General features: G+C 40.8%; 1 protein-coding gene across 3 annotated transcripts in view; it reads right to left on the bottom strand.

The window, feature by feature from the left end:
* The window catches only part of TIAM2 (TIAM Rac1 associated GEF 2), an 88,898-nt gene that overhangs the window by 31,482 nt on the left and 34,784 nt on the right, over window positions 1–22,632 (bottom strand). For 2 of the 3 annotated variants that reach the window (XM_063151329.1, XM_063151330.1), the window contains exons 10-14: window positions 22,162–22,263; window positions 21,660–21,741; window positions 20,639–20,731; window positions 19,330–19,590; window positions 115–218 (exon numbers count right to left, since the gene is read on the bottom strand). In XM_063151329.1, the coding sequence (XP_063007399.1) occupies window positions 115–218; window positions 19,330–19,590; window positions 20,639–20,731; window positions 21,660–21,741; window positions 22,162–22,263 (642 nt within the window). Of the gene's footprint in view, window positions 1–114; window positions 219–291; window positions 498–19,329; window positions 19,591–20,638; window positions 20,732–21,659; window positions 21,742–22,161; window positions 22,264–22,632 lie in introns of those variants that run through there. The other variant, XM_063151332.1, reaches the window with a different exon arrangement.

Below are 22,632 nucleotides of genomic sequence, written 5' to 3'. Positions count from 1 at the left end.
AAATTTTTTCAAGCTAATGCCATATGGTAAATTCTTTCCAACAAAATGCAGAGCATTAACACTACACCATTGTCTTTTGGTTCATAAGGATTGTTGTGTCATGCATTTTCTTACCCTGAAGGGTGGATCAGTCTTCTCCCTGTGTGGCACTTGGTCCAGAGTGCCATCAGTACTGCTCCTTTTCAAACTGGATGTGATGTCAGGCACGTTACTAAAGTCTGCATTTGAAATAAAACACATAAACAAATTAGAGGGTTATAGGACAGAAACAGGAAAAGTATTTGCTCTTACCTGGCGAACATGTTCAGTTGTCCAGTACAATTACAACAGCAGGAGAGAATCACATAATTGATTAGGCTGGAAAAAACCTCTGAGACCATTGAGTCCAACCTATGACCTAACACCACCATGTCAACCAGACCAGGACACTAAGTGCCATGTCCAGAAAAAATACAAAATTCGCAATCACCCCTCAGCAAACAATGGGAGAGGTCAAAGCAAGAAGCAACAATGCCTTGAAACTCTGCTTTCCAAACAGGAGCTGGACATGGGAGAGTGTCTGAAGCAATGTGCATATCTGATCTACCAAAATAAACGTAAGGCTCTTGCTAACAGCATGCTTTTGAAGGCAGCACTATCTATAATCAGCACATTCTGTGCTGAGACAACCAGTGAAGATTATTAAATGCACTCAGCAGTTCTCCTTGGATGAGCACACCATTGTTCAACATGGCTTAGTCCTCAATCCTTTAAAGATTTAAGAAGAAAAAAGAATTTTGCCCTGTAACAATCACCGTAATTCATAATACAGACACAATCCCTTCTTCTTGCAAACACTTTACCAATTTTCTCAAGTTTGCAGTCTATCTACACAGTAGCTGGAAACCAGAGCACTGCCCTGCTCTACTTACTGACAGACTGTAGCTTTCAGTAACATCTACATTTAAACTCAAGAGCTATCCAACAATGCTGAGCATTCATTTAAAAATCATGTTCTTTCTCTTTATATTTCCTCAATTGGCTGCTGAAAATCTGCAGAGATGTTCATGTGGAAATTCTAATTAAAAATTCTAGAAGTGAAGAAGTGATTTTTGATCTGCAGTATTATCAATCCATGTAGCTTAAAATTATAAAGCAACCAACAAATAAAAAAAAAAAAGGACAGAAAAGATAAAGGAAAGAGGATTTTCAGCAACCTCAGATGCTAAAACAGCAATAAAATAAAGGGGAGGTTAAAGTTTGCTGCTTTGTTTCCTAGCCTTTAAACCTCCAGAGTATAATTCACACCACATTACCACATTTTCAAACTCTTTCTCAATACCTACAAATTCTGAAGATTTATTTTAAGTGAAAGGTAAGAGTCTTATTTAATCACTAACACCAGCAACTGAAATGGTAATTAAAACAAATACCACCCATCTTGCAGTAATATCATGACAGCTTGCAATAAAGAAATTGAGAAGGACAAGAGAATTTAGCTGCCTGGGTGTTGCTGTTCTCCTGTCAATGCAGAGCAGGACCAGTTCCTCTCAGAGAGAATTGAACTACATAGACTGAAGCAGAGAGGAAAATGGGAATTTTAGGCCCAAAAGAGCACCTTGCAACCCACAAAGTGCCTTCCTGGTAAGACAAAACATGGCTGACAGACTCCAGAGGCAATTCAGAGAAAGCCATGCAAATAATTCAGCACAATGTCAGCTTGGGTTTTTCTATCTGTTATTAAGATGCTCAGGTCAAGCTTAGCATCGAGGCTGACATTTTCCACCCACATGTCAAATACTTGACCACTTTCTCATTTCCCTATCCTTACAGAAACAAGGTCACACTTTTCTCCCCTCAGGCTTTTTTACCTTCTGCTCCCAGCCAGGTGCTGCTCCTGATATATAAGAGCCTGTGTAACATGCAATACCCCAGGAGTTATCACTTTTGCAGAAAAAACACATTTTATACAACTCCACTCCAGCCATCCATCATCTTTAAGACCTTAAGAAAGAGTCTGTCTTGTCTATTTCCCTGATTATGCTTTTACCTCTCTTCTTCCACCAAGTCTGAATAATTTTCTCCTTCCCTCTAGACTTTTAAAGTAATTTTGAGGCTCTCTTCTGTCTATGAAGAACACATGAATGCCTATTGACTTCCACCATTGTCAACTCCTGCGTAAGCCAAGCCCTAAAACTTAAATTGACTTTTAAACAACATTTTCTTCAGGGTAAGGTGATGCCAAAGATATTATTTCCTATTGCTTCCCAGGTGAACCCTTTTTACTTGCCCTCTGGGTTTTAATGCCCTTCTCCCCTCCAAACAGCATGTACCTGAGCTATATTTTGCAGTGGCATAAAGGATCAAGAGCTTGATCTCAGGTAGTTAGCTAAAGAAAAAAAAAAAAACTATTTCCCTGATTTTACAAAGTGATCATTAAACATATTTGTCCTTCATGAAGCAGTAAAACTAACTTACACAAGCAATGAAGCGAGAGTATAAATGTGGGAAGAGGAAAATAGGGTAAAACAATCAGCAAACAACATAAACAGAAGGAATCAGGATAACAACACCCAAAGAAGGCAAATAGAATATTGTATTGCCTTTTCCAGATGACCCATCTTTTCCTGCCTTTACCCTCATTTTCTCTTTCCTTTGTAGTGTACAGGACTATCAGAGCCAGGTCTATATAGCCTTGCCCATTTTTATAGCATTTGCTGTTGGCAGAACGAGTTGCTGACGATGGAGAAGCAACAGTAAATGTTATTTTAAATAGCAAAACCTAAAAAAAGTTACACGGAAAGAATCCAAGGTGAAAAAAGACATCCTACTGCATCCTACATTGTATGCAGAACTAACATGGGGAGGGAAGTAAGAAAGGAAGGAAGGATGTATGGGTTGTTGATCAGTTTAGGGTCCACATCCTGTCTCCTCTTCCTTCTTTTGCTGTGGAAGGGGACTTCCTGTGGATCTGCTCCTACAGATTATTCCCAAAAAGCACAGAAGCACCAATATCAGCTGCATAGCTCAACCCCCCCCAAAAAAAGAGGTAGTATTAGAGGATGGGTAATTACAAATGCAAAGCTTAAGCACATAAACACAGCAAAAAGTTCAACACTGAAATTCTTTCTACTTCCAGTGATATATGCAAGGGGACTAGTAAAGCCAAACCCTACAAAATGTATTCTCTTTAAACACTGAAATTTGGATTTAGCTCTACAATAGAATTCACATTATCAAAGATGTCCACAAATAATAATGTGAAAGTTGAAAGTGTTCTCTTACAGGCTGGTTAACCACTATTCTTTCAGGTAAAACTAGCAACAAAACTGTATAGAATTTGCACAAGATTTAGAAAGATGCTATCACCATGCAAGTATAAATTTGTTCCAGTATATATTATTCTAGTTCTTTGCTGGCCATGAGGATGCATGTAGAGAGATATATGTTCCGAAAAATCATTGAAATTCAAGGTAAAACCAGCACTAGGTTTTTTAAAAAATAATGATTAAAGAAAACCTGGAAAACTCTGATGTTACTAGAATTATGTTTCTCTCTACTAAAAGAAAACATGGAATACTTCACTGAATACATTGCTTGCAAGGCTTTCCAGCATAGTAAATGGTGAGTGTGCCACGGCTAAATCTGCCCCTACAGCTCCATTACAGTAGTACATTTGATTTATTCTACTGACATACTTGTTATAAAACTGTCTGGAAGAAAAATGGGACTGATAATAATGAGTTAAACAAAACATGGTTTAAATCTTTTAACATAATTTTTCTCTGCTGCAGTACACCTCTGTCCTGTTTACACACACATTCATGCTTGCTGAGTTGAAATGTTTATCACTTCCAGCTGGGATACAGGAACCTCTGAAACAAATGCTTTTTTCCAGCCTAGCAAACAGGAGTGTCCCCAGAAAAGAAAATACTAAATAGTGTGGCAGGTTGACCCTAGCTGGACACCAAGTGTTCACCAAAGCAGCTCGATCACAGCCCTCCTCAGCTGAGCAGGGGAGAGAAATGTTATGAATGGTTCATGGGTTGAGATAAGCACAGGGAGAGATCATTCACCAGTCACAGGCAAAACCAAGGCAACTTAGAAAAATTAGTTTAATTTATTACTAATCAAATCAGAGTAGGATAATGAGAAATAAACCTAAATCTTACAAACACCTTCTCCTCACCCGTCTCTTCTTCCTGGACTAAACTTTATTCCTGATTTTCTCTTCCTCCTTCCCCTGAGCAGCACAGGGCATCAGGGAATGGGGGGTTGTGGTCAGATCATCACACATTGGCTCTGCCACTCCTTTCTCCTCATGGGGAGGACTCCTCACACTCTTCCCCTGCTCCAGCATGGAGACTCTCCCATGGAATGCAGTCTTACTTGAACTTCTCCAGCATGACTCCATCCCATAGGCTGCAGTTCCTCACAAACTGCTCCAGCATGGATCCCCCACAGGGTCACAAATCTGGCCAGCAAACCTGCTCCAAGATGGGCTTCCCATGGGGTCACAGCCTCCTTCCTGCATCCATCTGCTCTGGTGTGGGTTTTCCACAGGCTGCAGGTCGATCTCTCTCTGTGGGCTGCAGTGGAAAGGCTGCCTCACCATGGTCTGCACCAAGGGCTGCAAGGTCTGCTCCAGCACCCAGAGCACATCCCAGCCCTCCTTTCCTTCTTCACTGATCCTGCTGTCTGTTTTTCTCAGATATTCTCAGTCCCCTCTCCAGCTGTGATCATGCAGGTTTTTCCCCCCTTCTTAAATATCTTATCCCAGAGGAGCTACCATCACTGCTGATGGGCTCAGCCTTGGCCAGTGGTGAGTCCATACTGGAGCCAACTGGCACTGGGAAGCATCTAAAATCTTACAGAAGCCAACCCTGTAGGCCCCTGCCACCAATACTTTGAAACACAAACCCAATGCAATCAGCTTGTTGCAAACAAGAAGAGTAGCAACAGCAGATAAATGCTAGGATTCCCAGAAAAGCACAGGGGGGAAAGCTTAAACTACATCTTCGTGAAAAGCTTAAACTACATCACATGAAATGCATACTAAACACTTTGCTTGGTGTCTAGCAAAGAACCATCAAGTACTAAGAACACACTCACACTTTTAGTTACCAACAGCATCGCCAAAGAATGCCATTACTCCTGCAATGTACTCCTGTTGCTGGCAGGCAGGTAAGTGACTCAATCATTCAAGAGAAGTTACAGTCAAACCACTCAAAACTGAGAGAAAATATACTTCTTAAATCGTGTTCCTCACTGCTCAACATTCAATTAAAAACAGGCACAGAGCACACAGATGGGACAGTTGGTTTGAAAAACAAACACATGCAGCATATCCAAGAGTTCTATGCCTACGGGAATGTTTCTTCCCATGTTGATGCAGTGACACACGTACAAGTGGTGAATGTGGAAGTTATTCATGTGTTTGTGAGCAGTGAGGTACAATGGAAACTCATCGTCTAGCAGATGTGTGAGACAATAATAATCTCTGCTGCAATCCCAGCCAAGAATCCAAAGGAAATCAACTGGAAAACATCAACACCGACCATCCGGCAATTCATTTACCATAAAGAAGCCATCAGCAATTGCAAATGTCACTTATCTTTCTTCTTCTGTTTAATTAACAAAGAAGCCTTAATTACTTTCAAGTCATAGATGTTCTTACCAGTTCAGCTGCTCACTGCAAAGCCACAATCATCATGAGGAGAGAGTAGGAACTGAGGATCCTGTTTCTTTATTCATAGTTCTCTTTTCATAATGCATCAGAACTTGTTCCATTTCAGACTGCTCTCACTGATTTAAAAAATGCCAAATAACCATCACAAGCACGTCAAGTGTTATCAAATGTCAAGCACTGTGTAGGTGGTGTAACCACCTCTTTTTTCAAACTATGGCAAAGAGGAGTGTTTCCACCTGCCACTCCAAAGACAATGATAAATTGAATAAAAATTCCTTCTACATCTACATAAGAAGACAACACAGATAAATTAAATGTACTCAGTCTCTCACTCCAAGACAAACTAAGACCACTGCAGGGCATCATTTTCAGATCTGTGAGGAGCAGCAGCTCTGGGCACTACTTGATAACTATCCTCAGCTGTAGGAGAGAGAAGGCGAGAGAGATGAAGTCTCATGTTTTGTCAGAATCAGGCAAGGGAACTGCACCCAGGTAAGTGGAGATGCTTCATTAACAGTTAGCAGCTGTGAGTCTTTCCTGGTATCCCTGACTTCACCTGATCCACTTACCACATCACCAAACACTCACTAAAACAGAGTCTGACTCTAAAGGCCATGGTAAAACCAGTCCCACAGGGCTTGGCTGAACCAGGCTGAAATATGTCTGTAATCAAGAGGGATGAGTAAGGCAGGACAGGAATTAATGATCAGAAAATGGCCATGTCTGAGGTGGGTGTAAGCCATGCTGCACTCAAGCAGCTGAGCAGAGGACTAAACTTAAGCTCTCAACGTATAAAACTTGGCATATGAAATTGAAACTCAGGAGCAAAGATATCAATGAATAACTCAACTGATGATGGGGAAAAGAGGATGAGGCTATACAGCTGGTGAATAACATCCAATACCTATGCTTAAAGAAAGAATGAGAATTCTGGGGTAATCTAGTTTTGGAAAATACAGATCTATAACCTATGTAGTAACCTTAGGCTCTCACAATAAATTCAAGGAAAGAAAAATCAGAAGCCTGAAGATAAATGGACTATAACATATATACATTATGGGTAAGCAGATGGTGTCAAACTAATCTGACATCCACCTTCAATAAAGTATTTTTTTAAAGACAAAAATAAAGGATAAAAATAACCTTCTGGAAACTTAGTTTAAAAAGAAAAAAAGAAATAGGAAACTTTTATCATATCCCTGGGGAAGTTTTTAGCCAAAATGAAAAGGATAGGAATTAAAACAAGACAAAACTGACTAGCAGGTAAGATGAGAATCAATTTGTCTGAATTAACTCCTAGGCCTGGGAAAGGCTAGATTGTAGATTTTGTTCAAGGTGGGTTTGGGGGGACTAGTTTTATTTGATATTTTCATTATTTGTCTCAGCAAAGAAAGTACAATAGTAAGTACTCCAATTAAATACTCAAATCATTCAAAGTTACTACAGAGCATTAATTAGGAGCACAGCTGGAGATGCATAAAGGGGATGTGGATGACCTTGAAGATGAAGGCACAGTCCTAGAATGAAATCACATGGAAGACAGTTTCAGGGACCTGTAAGAACCATTGCTTCTGTAAGCTGGGACTTTTGAGTTGGAAACACAAAAGAAAAATGTGGAAGTGTGGAGAAGGGGTTGACAACATGTAGTTGTGAGCTAGAGCTACTTAAGCAATGGCAAAGGCCAGAAGATACCAACCAGTCATTCCACTGGCCGGGAATCTGTCTATGCTGGCAATCAGAAGACTGGTTTTCAACCATCACACAAATAAATTTCTAGAACAGACTTACCTAGGCACAAAGATTGCAAACAATATATTTTAAAATGGAATAGGATAAATGTATCAATAGGGTTGTCCAAAGCCATAACAAGCAGAGGATTGGGCATGTTGAGTCTGGAAATTCCTTCCCATGCTGGGTTTATCTATCACCAGCATAGCACAAATATTACACAAATACATACATACATACATTCATACCAGCTACACAGGTTAAAATAGCCAGAAGCCTCTGTATCTTCAGTAGAACACAAGAAATACTTTAAGTTTCATCAGTACTGGCGCCTAAAGATACTGGCAAAGAATGTTTACGACTAAGAGAACATTTATTTCACAAGTGCATGTGGGTGATGAGCCCTGACAGTTGTCCTACCCAGTTTCTTGCTGACTCCAGCTCTGATGTTCATTAACAACTCCACTGCAACAAAATGATAATTTTCTTGTTTGTAGTTCTCTGGCACTTGAAAGGGAAAGAGGATTCTCACTTCCTGTCCTCTCTGCTGCAGTTTATAATCTGCAGTAGTTAGATGCTGTAGATACAGGGGCACTCAAGCAGTTGTGATGGGCTTGGCCTAGTCTGTGAAAGACTGATATCCTGACATCAGATCAGAGCAACTGACAGCCTTTTTTAAACACCAGTATTGTCCAGTGATTTCAGACAGATTATGCAAAACAGCAATAAAGCAGGCATCAACTTATTTCTGAGAATAGTAATATGAATTTTAGCTTGAAAGAAAAATAGGATCCACAACTGTAAAAGATTGCAGGAGGTCCAGAATGTCCACTAGGAAAGAATGTATTCAATATTTTCAGTAATTCCCAAATGTTCTAGAAACCACCAACAAAACACAACTCAGCTGATCTTCAGCATGTAGGATATTCCACTCCCTGTTACAGAGAGTTTCCATAATCCCCTGTATGGTTTATCTGGAAATGAGATATTACATTTGGGTAATAAATTTAAGCCAGGTGTATGGAAAGCTGCATTTTTCATTGTTCTGCAAATTCCCCAGACTGATCAGTTAATTATGATAAGCTTACAGTTATCATTTTCTAGCCAATGTTACTATCAAGAGAAAAGTAAACTTCCAAGAGAAGATAACAAATATTTCCAAAATCCCTGGTGCAAAAATAATACCAAAGTCTGAGCCAACTCTCAGAAAGGAACAAAGTTTTGGTGGTCTTCATGCCTTCAGACTTACTGAAAAACAGGGAGTGGTAGGCGAACCATTCCAGCACAGCCTGGAGAAGATAAATATCAGCATATTGAGCTCTAAAATGCTCCCTCAGAGACCACCACTCATAACTTCAGTTAAACAGTTCAGCCTGGCAGGTAGCATGCATGTGCTTATTTCTTTTGGTTTTAAACAACCTAATACATTTCAGGTTTTCAACAGTATATTTACTCCTTTGTAATGAAGTTGAAAAATAGGTCTGTAAGCATTCCTTCTGTATCCTTTTCCTTTCTGAAAAACTTCAAGAAATATCTTTCAAAAAGTAACAGTTGATCCAAAATAATTTATTGAATGGCTTTCAAAAGACATTCTCACAGTCTCTGTTAGAGAAGACATCCAAGTTTCACCAGAGAGATGAAGGGTTCTGGGTTCACTAGTTCAACTATGAATAACTCATATGTCTTCTTATGAGAGGATAAGTATTTTCAGCTCTTTGGCTCATGTTATCCCCTGGGATCAGCATGCAAGGGGCACCCACCAGTTAGTATACATGACAGAGCCCACACAATCTCTACAGCCCTTTAGATTTTTCTCTAGGTTGCAAAGAACACAATAATTATGCTCTGAAAGAAGAAAAGCAATAGAGGACTCCATGGAAGATTCATTAACTGTCCCACAATGGCCATTTGCACTGGAAAAATTGCAAGTAAAAGTCAGGAGGGTCTAGAAGATGAAGTTTTGGCGACACACCTAGGTCAGTTTAGTGAAGTTGTGATACAAGAGGAAATGGGAGTTTCTGCTCCAGGGTTTCTGTCATGAAGGCCCATGTCTGGGTAAACATCAAGAGGTGTTTGGAGACATTCAAATAAAAGCAGGTTTTTTACTCTAAATAATCTTTGGCCAGAGAAAGGTTATCCAAAATTTGCTGATAAGTCAGCTGAAGAAAAATTCAAAGACCATGGCCCAAGAATGGTCCAGCCCAAGTAACAAGTGGAGATCTAATTTCCACCTAGGAAAAGTGGACTGTAAGGTCCTACTTTACCTCATTATTCATCTATATCCTGTGCATGTCATAGTAGCAAATAAATACACAAATCAGTTTTTTGCATCTTACATACTACTAGTACAACCCTCAATATATGAAAAATGGCTGCTATACACTGAGCTCACTCATGAGGAGTTTGTATGGTCATATTTGATTTCTAGGCTGAAAACTGTCTCTAGGTAACTTCTGCATTAAGAAAACAGATTTTTAAGGGAAGGTGGGTAGATTGCAGCCACAGATGAGAAATGCCCATTGAAACCCACCATATTCTCTACCACTTCAAGCTGAAAGCCAAAGTAATTTGGTTCACTTTTTTATCTTCATTGAGGTTCTCTGTGGATTTGGGCAAGAGACTGAGGTACCATAGACCCCAAGTGCAGATTCTTATTCATCTCCAATTAACTGAGTGTTCATGTTAGCTCAATTAATGGAATCTGTGTAAGTTTTTAACTATTACACAGTGCCAGTCCATTTTTTTTCCCCACAGCTGGTACTCACAGTGTTCACTCCAATGCTGGAGTAAGCCCAAATGTATTTGCAGGCAGTAATTCTGGTTACTAACTATAGAGCTTTCATGCTGCTTTAACCAAAAGTTCAAAAGACACTGAAACATTAAATTTATTATCAATTCAAAACCACCTTCCTCTTTTTGCCTAGGAAATTTTCAAGTTCTTCTGAAAGCCTTTGAACTAACTAAGGTAACAACTAGCTCAAGTACTTATTGCTATATTATCATGACCTGAATCTACTACCACTATTAACTTCAGTCTCTAGAAAACTGAATGTTAGAAGAACATAAATAAAATTAACTGAATTTAGTAATTCAGAAATGATTAAATCTCTGTAAGATAATTTGGCTTTTATCACTTTTTGGTGGTCTGGACATTTTGAGACTGGCTAGAAGGTATACTCTCAAGTTAGGCTGTAACAAATGACTCCCTGGTGTAGCTGGAAACTCATTCAGGAATCCTTTCCATATGTTAAAATCTGGAAAGAAAATTAGCATACAGCTGTCATAACATCAGACTTCCTAGACAGGATTCTTAAACACAGCATTACTAGAGGTCTGTCACTAACTAGAGTAATTGTTACCAAACAAGACATGCAGTTACATACCAGCCAAGAAGATTCCCTTCATGGCCCCTTTCATCCATATGTTTTGGCTTCAGGGAGCAAACTATGAAACATCACAAGGTGCTTTACATGCTTCCCAATGTACAATTCAACCTTGCTGCTTCTATTTGCATACGTGATACTGCCTAGACAGAGAGAAATTCCTGCTTCTGGCCAGGATCTGAAATGATCAAGCAGGACAAGTCTTTCTCCTTTGTTCTCACCCTTCAGTGAGGAAAGTGACATTTCTCCTTTTAACATTCCACATTTTCAAGTATAGAAAAAGGCAGCATGTTCATGCAAATATTCTTGTATCATATAGCTTTCTTAAGACATTTTGGGCAACATGCTGAACAGTGGCTTCACTCCAATCAACCACCTACTTGTACAAGTTTGACTTTCTATAGGCTGCTTTATGCTCTTATATTTCTTTTTTTTTCTAAATATCTACAGCAACATCCATTTTGACGCTGAAGCAGAGTCCTTTAGATTCCTTTGTCCATTAACAGCTCATGCTGAGGTTAAGTCATTTGACTCATTAGCTAATTCAACTATCAATGGGAGATACAAATTAGCGACACAATAGGAAATTGCTGCCTGCACTTCTGTAGCAATGCCTGATTAGCCCCTGCATCTCAGTGATTTCTTTCTATACGGTTATTTAACATTCTAAACTTTCTCTGGTTGGGCAGCTGTTCAGCCTTTTCAGCTTGAAGTTTAACAATTCACACCGGCTTCTCAGACTATTATCTAAATGCTTTTGTTTCCTAAGTGTGTAACAAATGCCTCCTCCCATACAGTCTCACTGGAGGCCGGTGTTAGCCATAGCTACTGCATCACCCTGCGATTCCAGTTCAACAGCTGGACATGTGTGCCTGCAGTAGGAGCAGGAAGACACAGCAGAGCCCAAGCCGGCTCCTCAACACCACCATCCCCTCTAAGTCAGCAAAGGCTGCAACCCACTGCTGCCATTAGGTGTTCCAGGCTACAGCTGCTGGACATGCAGGGGTGCTGTTGGGGTTCCCTCTCCTTGTTTTTGCTGCTTCTGCAGGATTGCTCACATGGGAAGCTTTGGCTGCCCTCAGAGGTCACTTGCGCTGGGGAGAGCTGGAAAGCAAATGGAGCTAGCCCTGCCCAAGTTCCAAGTACATCACCTCAGCAGCACATTTTCTTCTCCATCTCAGATTTATAGGCACAAAAGTAATGAAAACAGAAAGGAAAAAGGAGAGGAAAAGTTACCTACTTAATAGTTTAGCAAGAGTTCGTGGCTAGCTTAGACAGTTTTTATCATTACTCAACCTACCTTACCTCTGTGAAACAGAACATCTGCTGTTTGATGCATTTTAAATCATGCCTACGGCACTAGTCTATATGTGGATGTCTCTAACTTTATCATAATTAATAAACCTCCTTGCTATCCATATTGTCACTCTACAGAATTCAGTAGGAAGGGCAATATGACGATTTATGCCTACATATCACTGAGCCAGAAGGTGCAGCTATACAGGGTTTAATGAATTTTACACCAGGAAAAAAAACCCCAACAATTTGGCCCACTGACTTCACAGGGATTAAATCATAGCAGCATTTAGCAAAGCAGAACAGAATGCTCTTCCAGTAGGAAAGCACAACGAAGAGCATTTTATAGCATAAGCAATTTTTTAATTTGGTGCACACACACCTAGCAGAAAGCCAACAGGACAGTTTGTCAAGTGTCAGCAAGAGCTCTTTAAACTGCCACTCTTGGGTAACACTTGGATTGCAAAATACGCAGTAGGGCAACAAGTGCTCCAATGGATCCAGCTTCTGAAGAGACAAATGCTTTCTCTGAACTGATCCCTACACTGCTACAGTCCCAGGAATTGCCACAGGTCAGACTTAGTCTTTTCTCAGCGATTCACAAGAGTGCAGGACAAAGATAGTGGTGTCCACAGTGCACAAACAGCTTAGAGCAGGAGCCAACCCTCCACAGCTGTCCAAGACTACTGTCAACACACAGCCCGCCCCTTGCACTTGCTCTGACGAGCATGTCCTATCACATCTTTGTGGTTTCCCACTGAATTGGGTAACAAGTAAGGAAAAGAAAGCCCAGCAGAGTCATCTATCTTCAGGCAGATAAGCAGTCATGCTGCACAGACAGATACATGTCCGTGTTACAGAGAGGCTTTCCCAGTACGTTGCCTTACACCACACAAAAGCATCTTATATCTGGTATTAGATCCACCAGGAAAGAGGGAGCAATGTATGCAGATCTGCGCAACTAACAGATACCAGGGCCCGTTATCTAACAGGACTGTGGGTGTCCTTGGGACTTGAAAAGCTAAGAAGCAATATTCAGCTCTTCTGAACTCAAAGGAATTTTCTGTGAAAAAATAAAGCCAGACTTCTTTGAGATCTCACACACAAACCACAAGGAAAGAGATGCCCTACAGCACAACATAGACAATTTATATATTGAAACAGCATCTAAGCAAACAAACAGGACCTGATTAGGCAGAACTAAAAGTAGAACTCATTTTAGGCATATTTTTCCTTTAAGTTTTAGTTCTCCTTTAGTTTACAAAATGCTTTCAGCAATACATTAAAGACATTTACAAAAAGCTAGGGGCAGACAGAAAGAAGCAGAGTGTTCTGAGCCAGCGATGCAGGCACAGCCTCCAGCTGTCAGAGCTAGAGGCCACCTTAGTGTCAACTTCTTCCTAACTTTATCTCTTCTGTTAAGAAGGACACACAGGTCTTTCTGATATTCAGGGTAGATTGGGGCTGAAAAAGGATGTACAGGGTGCTGTGTGGAAGGGTGTGCACAACGACTTGCAGAGAGACAGCTGGCAACAGAACCAGCCTCTGCCTTCCTTTTCCTCCCCTTACTGGGAGGTCAGATACAGTGGTATCTGACAAAGCTTAATGGAGCAAAGTTTTCTGGAGAAGCAGTGAGTTGTAATCACACTTTACAGAGGCATCTAGAACACCTAGCAAAGTGCATTTGAAACAGGAAGTACCTTGGAATTGAATCCAAATCAGTTGTTATTATTAGGGTCATTTTTAAAATAATCTAGTAATATAAAAATTAAACTTGTGGCCAACTGATGTGCTTTGCTTCTGTGGGTGCTTACTAAGATTGAAATCAGATGCTGCACATGTCTTGGTGAACAGAAGAGCCACTTTCCATGTGAGGATTCAAACCACTGATCCTCCTCCTGAAGCACTGACACTGCAAAAATATCTCAATGTTTAGCAGATCAGGAACTAAAATGTAATTGCTCCTCTCCAGCACACAGCCCAGCCATTTGTCAAAAAGCACGAAGCCTGACTCTCCCTCCAGCCATGCCTCTTACAGCACAAAACACCTTCAGCAGGAGTGACTCAGAGCAGCACATCCCAGACTACACTGCTGCCCAGGCATTAGTGCAAGAGGAGGGAAAGCAGAGGGCAAAAGCCTTGCTCCAAAGTGGCTAGAGCAGTGTTCTGTGTGCAGCTCAGCTGAAAGAGAACTTTCTGCCTCTGAGAGTAGCTCTCCTTGCAACCAGCTCTCCCCTGGCACCTGCCTGCTTCCCGCTCCTCCTCCTCCTTACCTGGCTCTGGCCCTTGTCAGAACTCTGCACCCATCAGTTCAACTCCCTGACTGTGGGGGCAGGGGAGGAATATTTCTCCTTGATTAGCTGCAGGGGCTGCAGCAAGCGCTGCTGCCAGCACAGCGGTGGGAGGAGTGCTATGGGGCTGGAGGAAGAGGAGGAGGAGCAAGCCTCCTCCTTGTCAGCAGCACCCAGGGCTTCTTCACTGCTCCTGGGACTGCGCCTCCAGAAGGACGGGCCAGACAGGAACCCAGACCCTGCTCAGAAGGGAAGCACCCCACCCCACAGGTGAGGAGTACAACATGGAGCACAGGAACAACATGCCCATTTATTTTTTACTTTCTAATTTTCTTCTTCCCTTTTTTATTTAAAGTGGTTTCTTTCCCATTTAGCTCCCATTTAACTTTCTAACCCTCAGAGATGAAAGTGTTTCATAATGGAAAGTTGTTAAAGCATTTCCAACCCTCCATCCCCACCTTTTTTTTTCTCTTTTTTTGCTTTTTAATCACAGATTTCTATTTACAAATTAGGGTTGATTTTAACAGTGTCAGCTAACCAGAAACCACACTTTCTGAGGAAAAAGAAAATTCTGCTCAACTCTGACAGTAACTAAAATTCTGCAACCAATTTTCACACCTACTAATGCTTCCACCTCCTGCCTCATACCATAGATATCCATAGATATAGTATATCTATAGATATACCATAAACCCACACAGCATTGCCCTAAATATAGCTTTCAATTCTTGTGCCTCCTCTGTTGTTTTTTCCTCAAATATCCATGCCATCCTAAAATGAGGCACTTTTTCCTTTTTTTTTTTTTGCTCCACAGCTGTAAGAACTTCATTGCAATTTCCTCATTTTTTAATCCTACATAATTTTTTAATCCTACATAATTTTTTAATCCTACATAAATATTTCTTTAAGTTTCTTGGCACTGGGGCTTGGAACAAATTTAGTTGCTCCACATTTATGAGTGCATTTTTTAAAAGTATTTAATCTCATCTCTTTTCCAGGATAAGCTTATTACTCACCAAGCAGCTAAGCAGCAGGAACATAGTGGTGCCACGTGGGAGATCAAATGATACAACCACAGCAGGTCCAAAATACAGCTACAAGGGTATAACAACTTCTTGGAGAAAATGAATCACTCCCATCAAAAATTCCCTGGGAATAATTTTCAGGAGTGGCAGAATTAGTGGCTTTGGAGAAAGTCAATCACTTCCCTTCCGTACAGTAAAAGCTGCCATGGTTTGCCACGAGGTATAATTGGGTATCCTCAACACAGCAGAATATGTAGGAAAAGGCATTCATCAGAGTTACTACAAACAGTTACAGAACTGCAAACAAATGTGCACAAACTATTACTGTCCAAGTTATATGAAGCTAGTGATTCATAACTTACTTTTGCTTTCACATGGTGGTCATCACCAACCACTAGGCAGGGCATTACTGTATGACTCAGTGCTGAAAATTTCCATTTTCTAAGCACTTTGTTAATTTTAGCTCATTAATCCTCATAGCACTGTAGAAAGACAGGGTTAATTTCTAAAAACAGGAAAGCAACAGCAGAAGCTGTTGAGGTTTTTTTAACTCCTGGTATGTACCTTCAGCCAAATTGAGCTTGATTTTTTAAAAAGGTCCCCTCTTCTAGCACTAACTGACTTTCAAAGGTGCTACTTCAGAAGAACAGACTCAATATGGACAAGCAAATGTTAGAAATTATTTTTGAAAACTGTGGTCTTAACAGTGACTCACTCAACTCTACACAAGCAGAACAGTATTAAACAGGACAACCAGGGGACAGGTTTAGGAAAAGCATGGTTTAGGAAAGCTAACACATGTTTAGGAAAGCCTGCTTGAACAACCTGACCTCCTTTAATGACAAGGTGGCCCAACCAGTGGATGTGGAAAAGGCTGTGGACACAGCCAACCTGGCTTTCAGTAAAGCCTTTGATACGGTCTCCCACAGAATTCTCCTGGAGGAACTGCCAGCCCATGGCTTGGACAAGCGCACTCTTCACTGGGTTAAGAACTGGCTCGATGGCTGGGCCCAGAGAGGGGTGGTGAATGGAGTTCATCCAGCTGTAGGCCAGTCACGGGTGGTGCTACTCTGGGCTCAGTGCTGGGGCCAGTCCTGTTTAATGTATTATCAATGATCTGCACAACGGATGAAATGCCCCCTCAGTCAGTTTTTAGGTGACACCAAATAGGGTTGGAGTGTTGATCTGCTGGAGGGCAGGGAGGCTCTGCAGGGGGATCTCTGGAGCAGTGGGCTGAGGCCAGGGCTACGAGGTTCAGTAAGGCCAAGGGCCAGGTCCTGTCCTTGGGACACAACAACCCCAGGCAAGGCTACAGGCTGGGGAAGTGCCCTGGCAGAAAAGCACCTGGGGGTGCTGGTCAGCAGCAGCTGAGCATGAGCCAGCTGTGCCCAGGTGGCCAAGAAGGCCGATGGCATCCTGGCCTGGATCAGCAATGGTGTGGCCAGCAGGAACAGATCAGAGATTGTCCCCCTGTACTCAGCACTGGTGAGGCTGTGATCAGTTCTGGGCCCCTCACTACAACAAAGATATTGAGGGGCTGGAGCATGTCCAGAGAAGGGCAACGGAGCTGGTGAAGGGTCCGGAGAGTGAGTCATATGAAGAATGGCTGAGGGAGTTGGGGGTGCTTAGCCTGGAGCAAAGAAGGCCCAGAGGAGACTTTGTTGTCCTCTACAACTCCCTGAAAGGAGGGTGTAGCCAGGTGGGGGTTGTCCTCTTCTCCCAGAGAGCAAGTAACAGGACAAGAGGAAATGGCCTCAAGCTGCATGAGGGAATGTTCAGGTCAGACATCATGAAGTACTTCTCTACTGAAAAGGTTAAGCATTGGAATGGAATGCACAGGGATGTGGTGGAGTCACCATTCCCAGTAGTGTTCAATGAACAGCTGGATGTGGGACTGAGTGCTGTGGTTTGGTTGACATGGCGGCATTTGGTCAAGCATTGGACTCGATGACCTTTAAGGTGTTTTCAACCTTAATGATTCTATGAATTTCCTAAAGACTGGATATGAATTTAAGAGTCCTTGACCTCCAAATACCTGCTTGCATCATTAAATATCACCTCCACTAATCTAAAATGTTATTCAATTCCTGAGTAACAGGACACAGAATAGTTAAACCTTTTATGATTATCTATTAATTCAAAGTAATGCCATTTTCTTCTGTTTCCATTTGAACTGATCAGGTAATCAGACACTAAGCACTGAATTCAATTAACATAAAAGTTCTTCTCACGAAGCTTAATTTAGAACTATTTGTTCTCTTTCAGAATAAAATAAATCTTCCTTAACTGCTTTTAAGCAGAAACGCAAATACACTATGTCCCTTTATCCACCAGTGCTTAAAGTATAATACATACTACAGTAATTTCCTATTATAATGGAATATTTGCACAGGTTGCAAATTTATCCCTGAGGAATGAGGAATCTAGTGAATGGACACATACATTTATTACACTGAATACTCGAGGTAATGCTGGCCTATGATAACAAGCCAACAAGCTTGATGATAGCCCTGATATAATTATGTAATTAATTAGCTCTATCATAATTTTTGGTTTATGACACTAACTTTTATGTGCCACTAGTCAATTTAATGGCATTTTAAATTGAAATAAGGCCCCTGAGAGAGATGCTACTTACTGAATCACAAATCTTGTATTCAGATTTCTTTTAATTTCAAAAGATGACCTAATAAAATTGCTTTATAATTAAATCCACTCTAACTTCTCCTATGTGATTCTTTCTCTTCTCCCATTTTTAATTACGAAAAAAATTCCAATCAGAAAACACTCGCCATCGTAATTATATGCAAAAATCAGCGATCTCTTTTTGTATCTCTTGCTGCTCCCTTCACACAGCACTGCATCCTGGCTAGCTTTCCTGCAGAATTTTACTAGCACCCTCCAGAGTCATAGCGACGAAACTGCACCTTTTACCCTGAAAATCTTGTTAAATTTCCTTCTACCTTGTCTGAAAAATAGTCAAGGCGGGGGACGAAAGGGGAGCAAAGCCCCACGTACTTTCTATTTCAGACAGACATTCACAAGTGTTCTGATATCACAAGATGTGGTGCTCCAGTGAAGTAACATGAGATAAAGGAAAGGAAGGGAGTCCATGGCTTGCCTCCACCCCCAGTACAGAGCCCCTCTATGTGCCACCTCCTATATCCAGCTGAAAAGGCAACCCAGCAGTGGGCACTGGCACCTCCTTGGGACTGGGGGGCTGTGATGTCATCCAGGAGCATTCCTTACCACATAGGCACCTTCCCTGCCTGGCACTCCTCACATCCCACCAGGATCTGACCCTGACACAGCACTCTTAGGAGACATCCTCCACCCAGTGCTTAAAACAGAGGTATTACACTGAGTAAGGAATGTGAGCAGGCAGAAGCAGAACAATCCCCACAAAAGCTCTCTCCGTAGGCTTTATTCTACACAATGGCCTCTGTACCCAACAGGAGCACCATGTCACCAGATGGGAGCAGAGCTCAATGACTCCTTTCTGAGGTGATGATGACTACTGCAGTGAAGATACCCTGAATATAAGTAAGTGGTACTCTGCCACACAGAAAGCATGGCAAACACAGAACAATACTCTGCTTCTGAAAGCCATCACATCATTTCAACCACTGATGCCTGGGAAATGGATGTGCTGGAGATACTTGAGATGACACAGAACATTTAAGTGAACACTTGATAATACTGGATGGCAAAGACAAACAGATTAAAATATTATCATTTCCCTGCAGACACAATCATATTCTGTTCCATTTCTGCTCCCTAAAAAAATAATAACAGACAGATATTGCGCCTAAATGGAACTTAAACAGTTTGTACTTGTGTTTTTAAGGCAAGCACACAATTTTGATCATGACTGAGTTTTAAAAAACAGTTATATTTGAAGTGAGGTGGAAGTAATAGAATTATTGTCAATTTCTTACCATTTGCTGTGTTCTTTTTGAAGTTATCTAGAAACTCTTCCAGGAGCTGTGACTGGTTTGGAGGGGGCAACAAACTCTTTGGGTCTCTGGAAATGTCACCATCTGACCAGGACACACATAAGGGTTGCTGGGTCCCGCAATAGCTTGTTCTCACTGTAAGCATTACGCTTCTGTCTGAAAACAGTAACTCCATCTGCCTGAGATCAAGATCAGACACATCCTCTCCATTTATGCTCAGGATTTCATTGCCTACTCGGAGCCCTGGCAGCATGTGAAAGCAAAGGAAAAAAAAAAAAAAAAAGGTAATATAATATAAAAAGGGTAACAACTCAAACCTTATGCTGACTTGCTTTTTATCTTTTTGGTTTTAATTCAAATACCCTAATCCTACCACAAGTCCATTAGAACCAGTGGGAGCTTTATTTGTGCTATAATTATACAGATTGACCTCATGCTTGCTTACTTTGATAGGTGCTACCCACAGTACAGCAATCAAGTTGGTTTTGTTTAAAGATGCTACAGAATTGGGTGGGTGGGAGAGTAGCACAGCTTTCAAGAAGATTAGAATAGAGGCACCTCTCACAACCAGATACCATCACTATGCAGCACCATAACACATATTTCATCAGCTGTGAAGAGCAAGGCACTAGTCACACAGATCAAATTATTCATGCAAAGCTGCAACAACTAAAGATGGAGGTTTTTATCAGCTTTTATATAAATCTAAACAGTAGGAAGTGCTGTCTTTCTAAGTCAGCAAAACCAAGCAGATATTACCATCAGGTAGCAAATTCAGATCTTGGTCTCCATTTCTCTGGGGCTATTTTTCAGCTAGCAGAACTCACATGATGCTCACACGTGCCAATGAAGAGAGGCACATTTTCTGAGCAGTGCAGTGGGAAGGTGCTCACAGAAATGTATGCAGAAAACTGCTCTGGGGAGGAAGGCTTTTTGCCAGCAGAAGTGGAAGCAATGGGTCATAGAAACTGATCAAGCCCATGAAGTTCCCTGGTGTGAGATGAACTCTTTCTCCAGTCTGTTCCTCTGTGCAAAAGCACTCATTTGGATGGCTGAATACAGACTGTCTCCAAGGGTGAATAGGAACTGTCCCCACTACACTGAAAGGATAATTCAGTTACTCTGTACACAGTATTTTCCCTACTGTTACATACTTTCCATGGTCTTCAGGAAAGAAAACTGTGAACAGTAAAAGCCGAGAAATATTTGAGACAGCATTACTAAAGCTCCTTCAAGTTTTTGGACTCAAAAAAGATAATGAATAGTTTTAAACACAAACAGGACACAATACCTTCTTTGTATGCCAGTCCGTCAGGGAGAACATCACTTACAAAGATATGGGTGAGATGTTCATTCTCAGCAACTTGGGCTGTGACAGCAAAGCCTGAAGCAAAAGAGGTTTAAATCAAATAAACTTTCTTGGGAATATTTCCCTTTTATTTCCTGTATTTAGCAGACTTAACATGAGAAGAAAGATACTTCTCATGAGAACACACCCAGAGAGCATATAGAAATTATCACATGGTTACCCAGTCTTACCATTGTAAGACCTGTTAAAATTAGTAAGACTTTTCAACTCCCAGAAAATGCCATGCTCTGATGCAAAAAAAAAAAAAAAAAGGTTTCAAAAAAAGTATTTTCTACCACAGCTCCATGACATTTGCATAACACAGCACAGTCCATCTTTGCAGTAAGAACTCTGCAGAGTATCCATCAGACATAGAGGTGCATTAAACAATTCCAAAAAGTGGAAACACAAACTATAATGCAACAAACTATACTAGACTAATGAGTGGGAAAGGCCAGAAAATAATAATTTAAAACTGACTTGCAGCTAAAGCACAGCACAAAGCTGCCTTACAGAGGTATCTTTCCAAGGTATGCAATTATTCCTAGGCATAACTACCTCCCCTGGACAAAAAGCCTGTCAGAATTAGCTCCAAAGTGTACTTTTGATACTGTGCCAACAGAGGATCTCTACAAAAAAAAAAAAAAAAAAAAAAAAAAAAAAAGGCAGACTTTGACCTGTGCCTGACTGAGAGCACTTATATTAGTCCTGGCAAAGCACATTCATATTTCTGACAAGTCCATGCTTCAATTATTTGGCCACCGTAGGAAAATTAGAAAGTGGACCCTTCCAAAACCTAAGAAATGCACTTGCCAGTGTAAAACAATCAGTTTGGGTCTTTGTTATAATGCCTTGAGTTCTTTGCAGAGTCACATTTTGAGCTATCAAGGATGGCTCTGTCTGCTCTCAGAAACTAAGAAGTCCCAAATGAGAAGAATAAAAAGAAGAATTCCTGAGAGCTTACCATAATCACTTATGTTTTCAGTCTTTGTAAGATGAACATGATAAACATTTAATGGACAAATTTCTATTTCATCATACACCTGTTAGAAAAGAACAGTAGCACAAGTCATCAAAAATGAAAATGCAAGCATCAAACCCCAGATTCAGCATGAGAAACAAGCACAAAATTCTTTGCATCAAGACTTGCTGTCTTTACACAGAGAACTGTGCTACTTTGTAAGCATTACTGCTATTAGTGGGACTAAAGTTAAAGACCAAAAACCCACTCTGCAGTACAAGCTGACACTTTACTTTTGTACTAAAAGCCTCATTCATATCTTCAAACATTTCTTGAAGAAAGTGTTTGCAGTGCCTAGCTACTCAAAACTGTGAACTAAAACGCAGTCCCAGAACAGCTTTAAAACCTCATTTTAGACCTAAATTTCACATGTTTGTAGATGATAACTCAACTGCAGCTCAACCAACATCACAAAACTTTATCTAAAAAGAGTTACACTTTCCTGGTCTACTATGTATTCATATGGCTCAGGAGCACAATACTCAGTATTTTCATCAACCAGTCTTCTGAGTTGCAGGCCATAGTGTCTTGGCTCCAGCTGTTTCATCTAAAGAAGAAAAAGAATGGAGTTTGGAATTCATTATTTATTTCCAGAATCCTAGACGACAGAGAAATGACACACACAACAAGCTTCTAAAATCATGCAAAACCAAATCTCAAAAAGTAATTTTCTACTTATTTTTGTTGTATAAACAAAACTAGATGGAATCAAAATAAAATATAAGATTACAGTGCTATTTCTATTTTGCCTTATGATCCTCCCAAATCCTTTAATGAACACTGTCTTGGCTATTAGATTAACTAAGTACTAATATATGTTTCCAAAGATATCCCAACAGTCTTCTGTCCTTTTGAACTTAACACTCACAAGCACCTTTTTCTATGACTACTTCTGATGATTTACTTCTGCTCAGCA

This window comes from Melospiza melodia, chromosome 3 (genome assembly GCF_035770615.1).
Source record: "Melospiza melodia melodia isolate bMelMel2 chromosome 3, bMelMel2.pri, whole genome shotgun sequence".
NCBI classification, from domain to species: Eukaryota; Metazoa; Chordata; class Aves; order Passeriformes; family Passerellidae; genus Melospiza; species Melospiza melodia.
The sequence above is the reverse complement of the archived record's forward strand: the minus strand, read 5'-3'. Positions and strand labels throughout refer to the sequence as shown.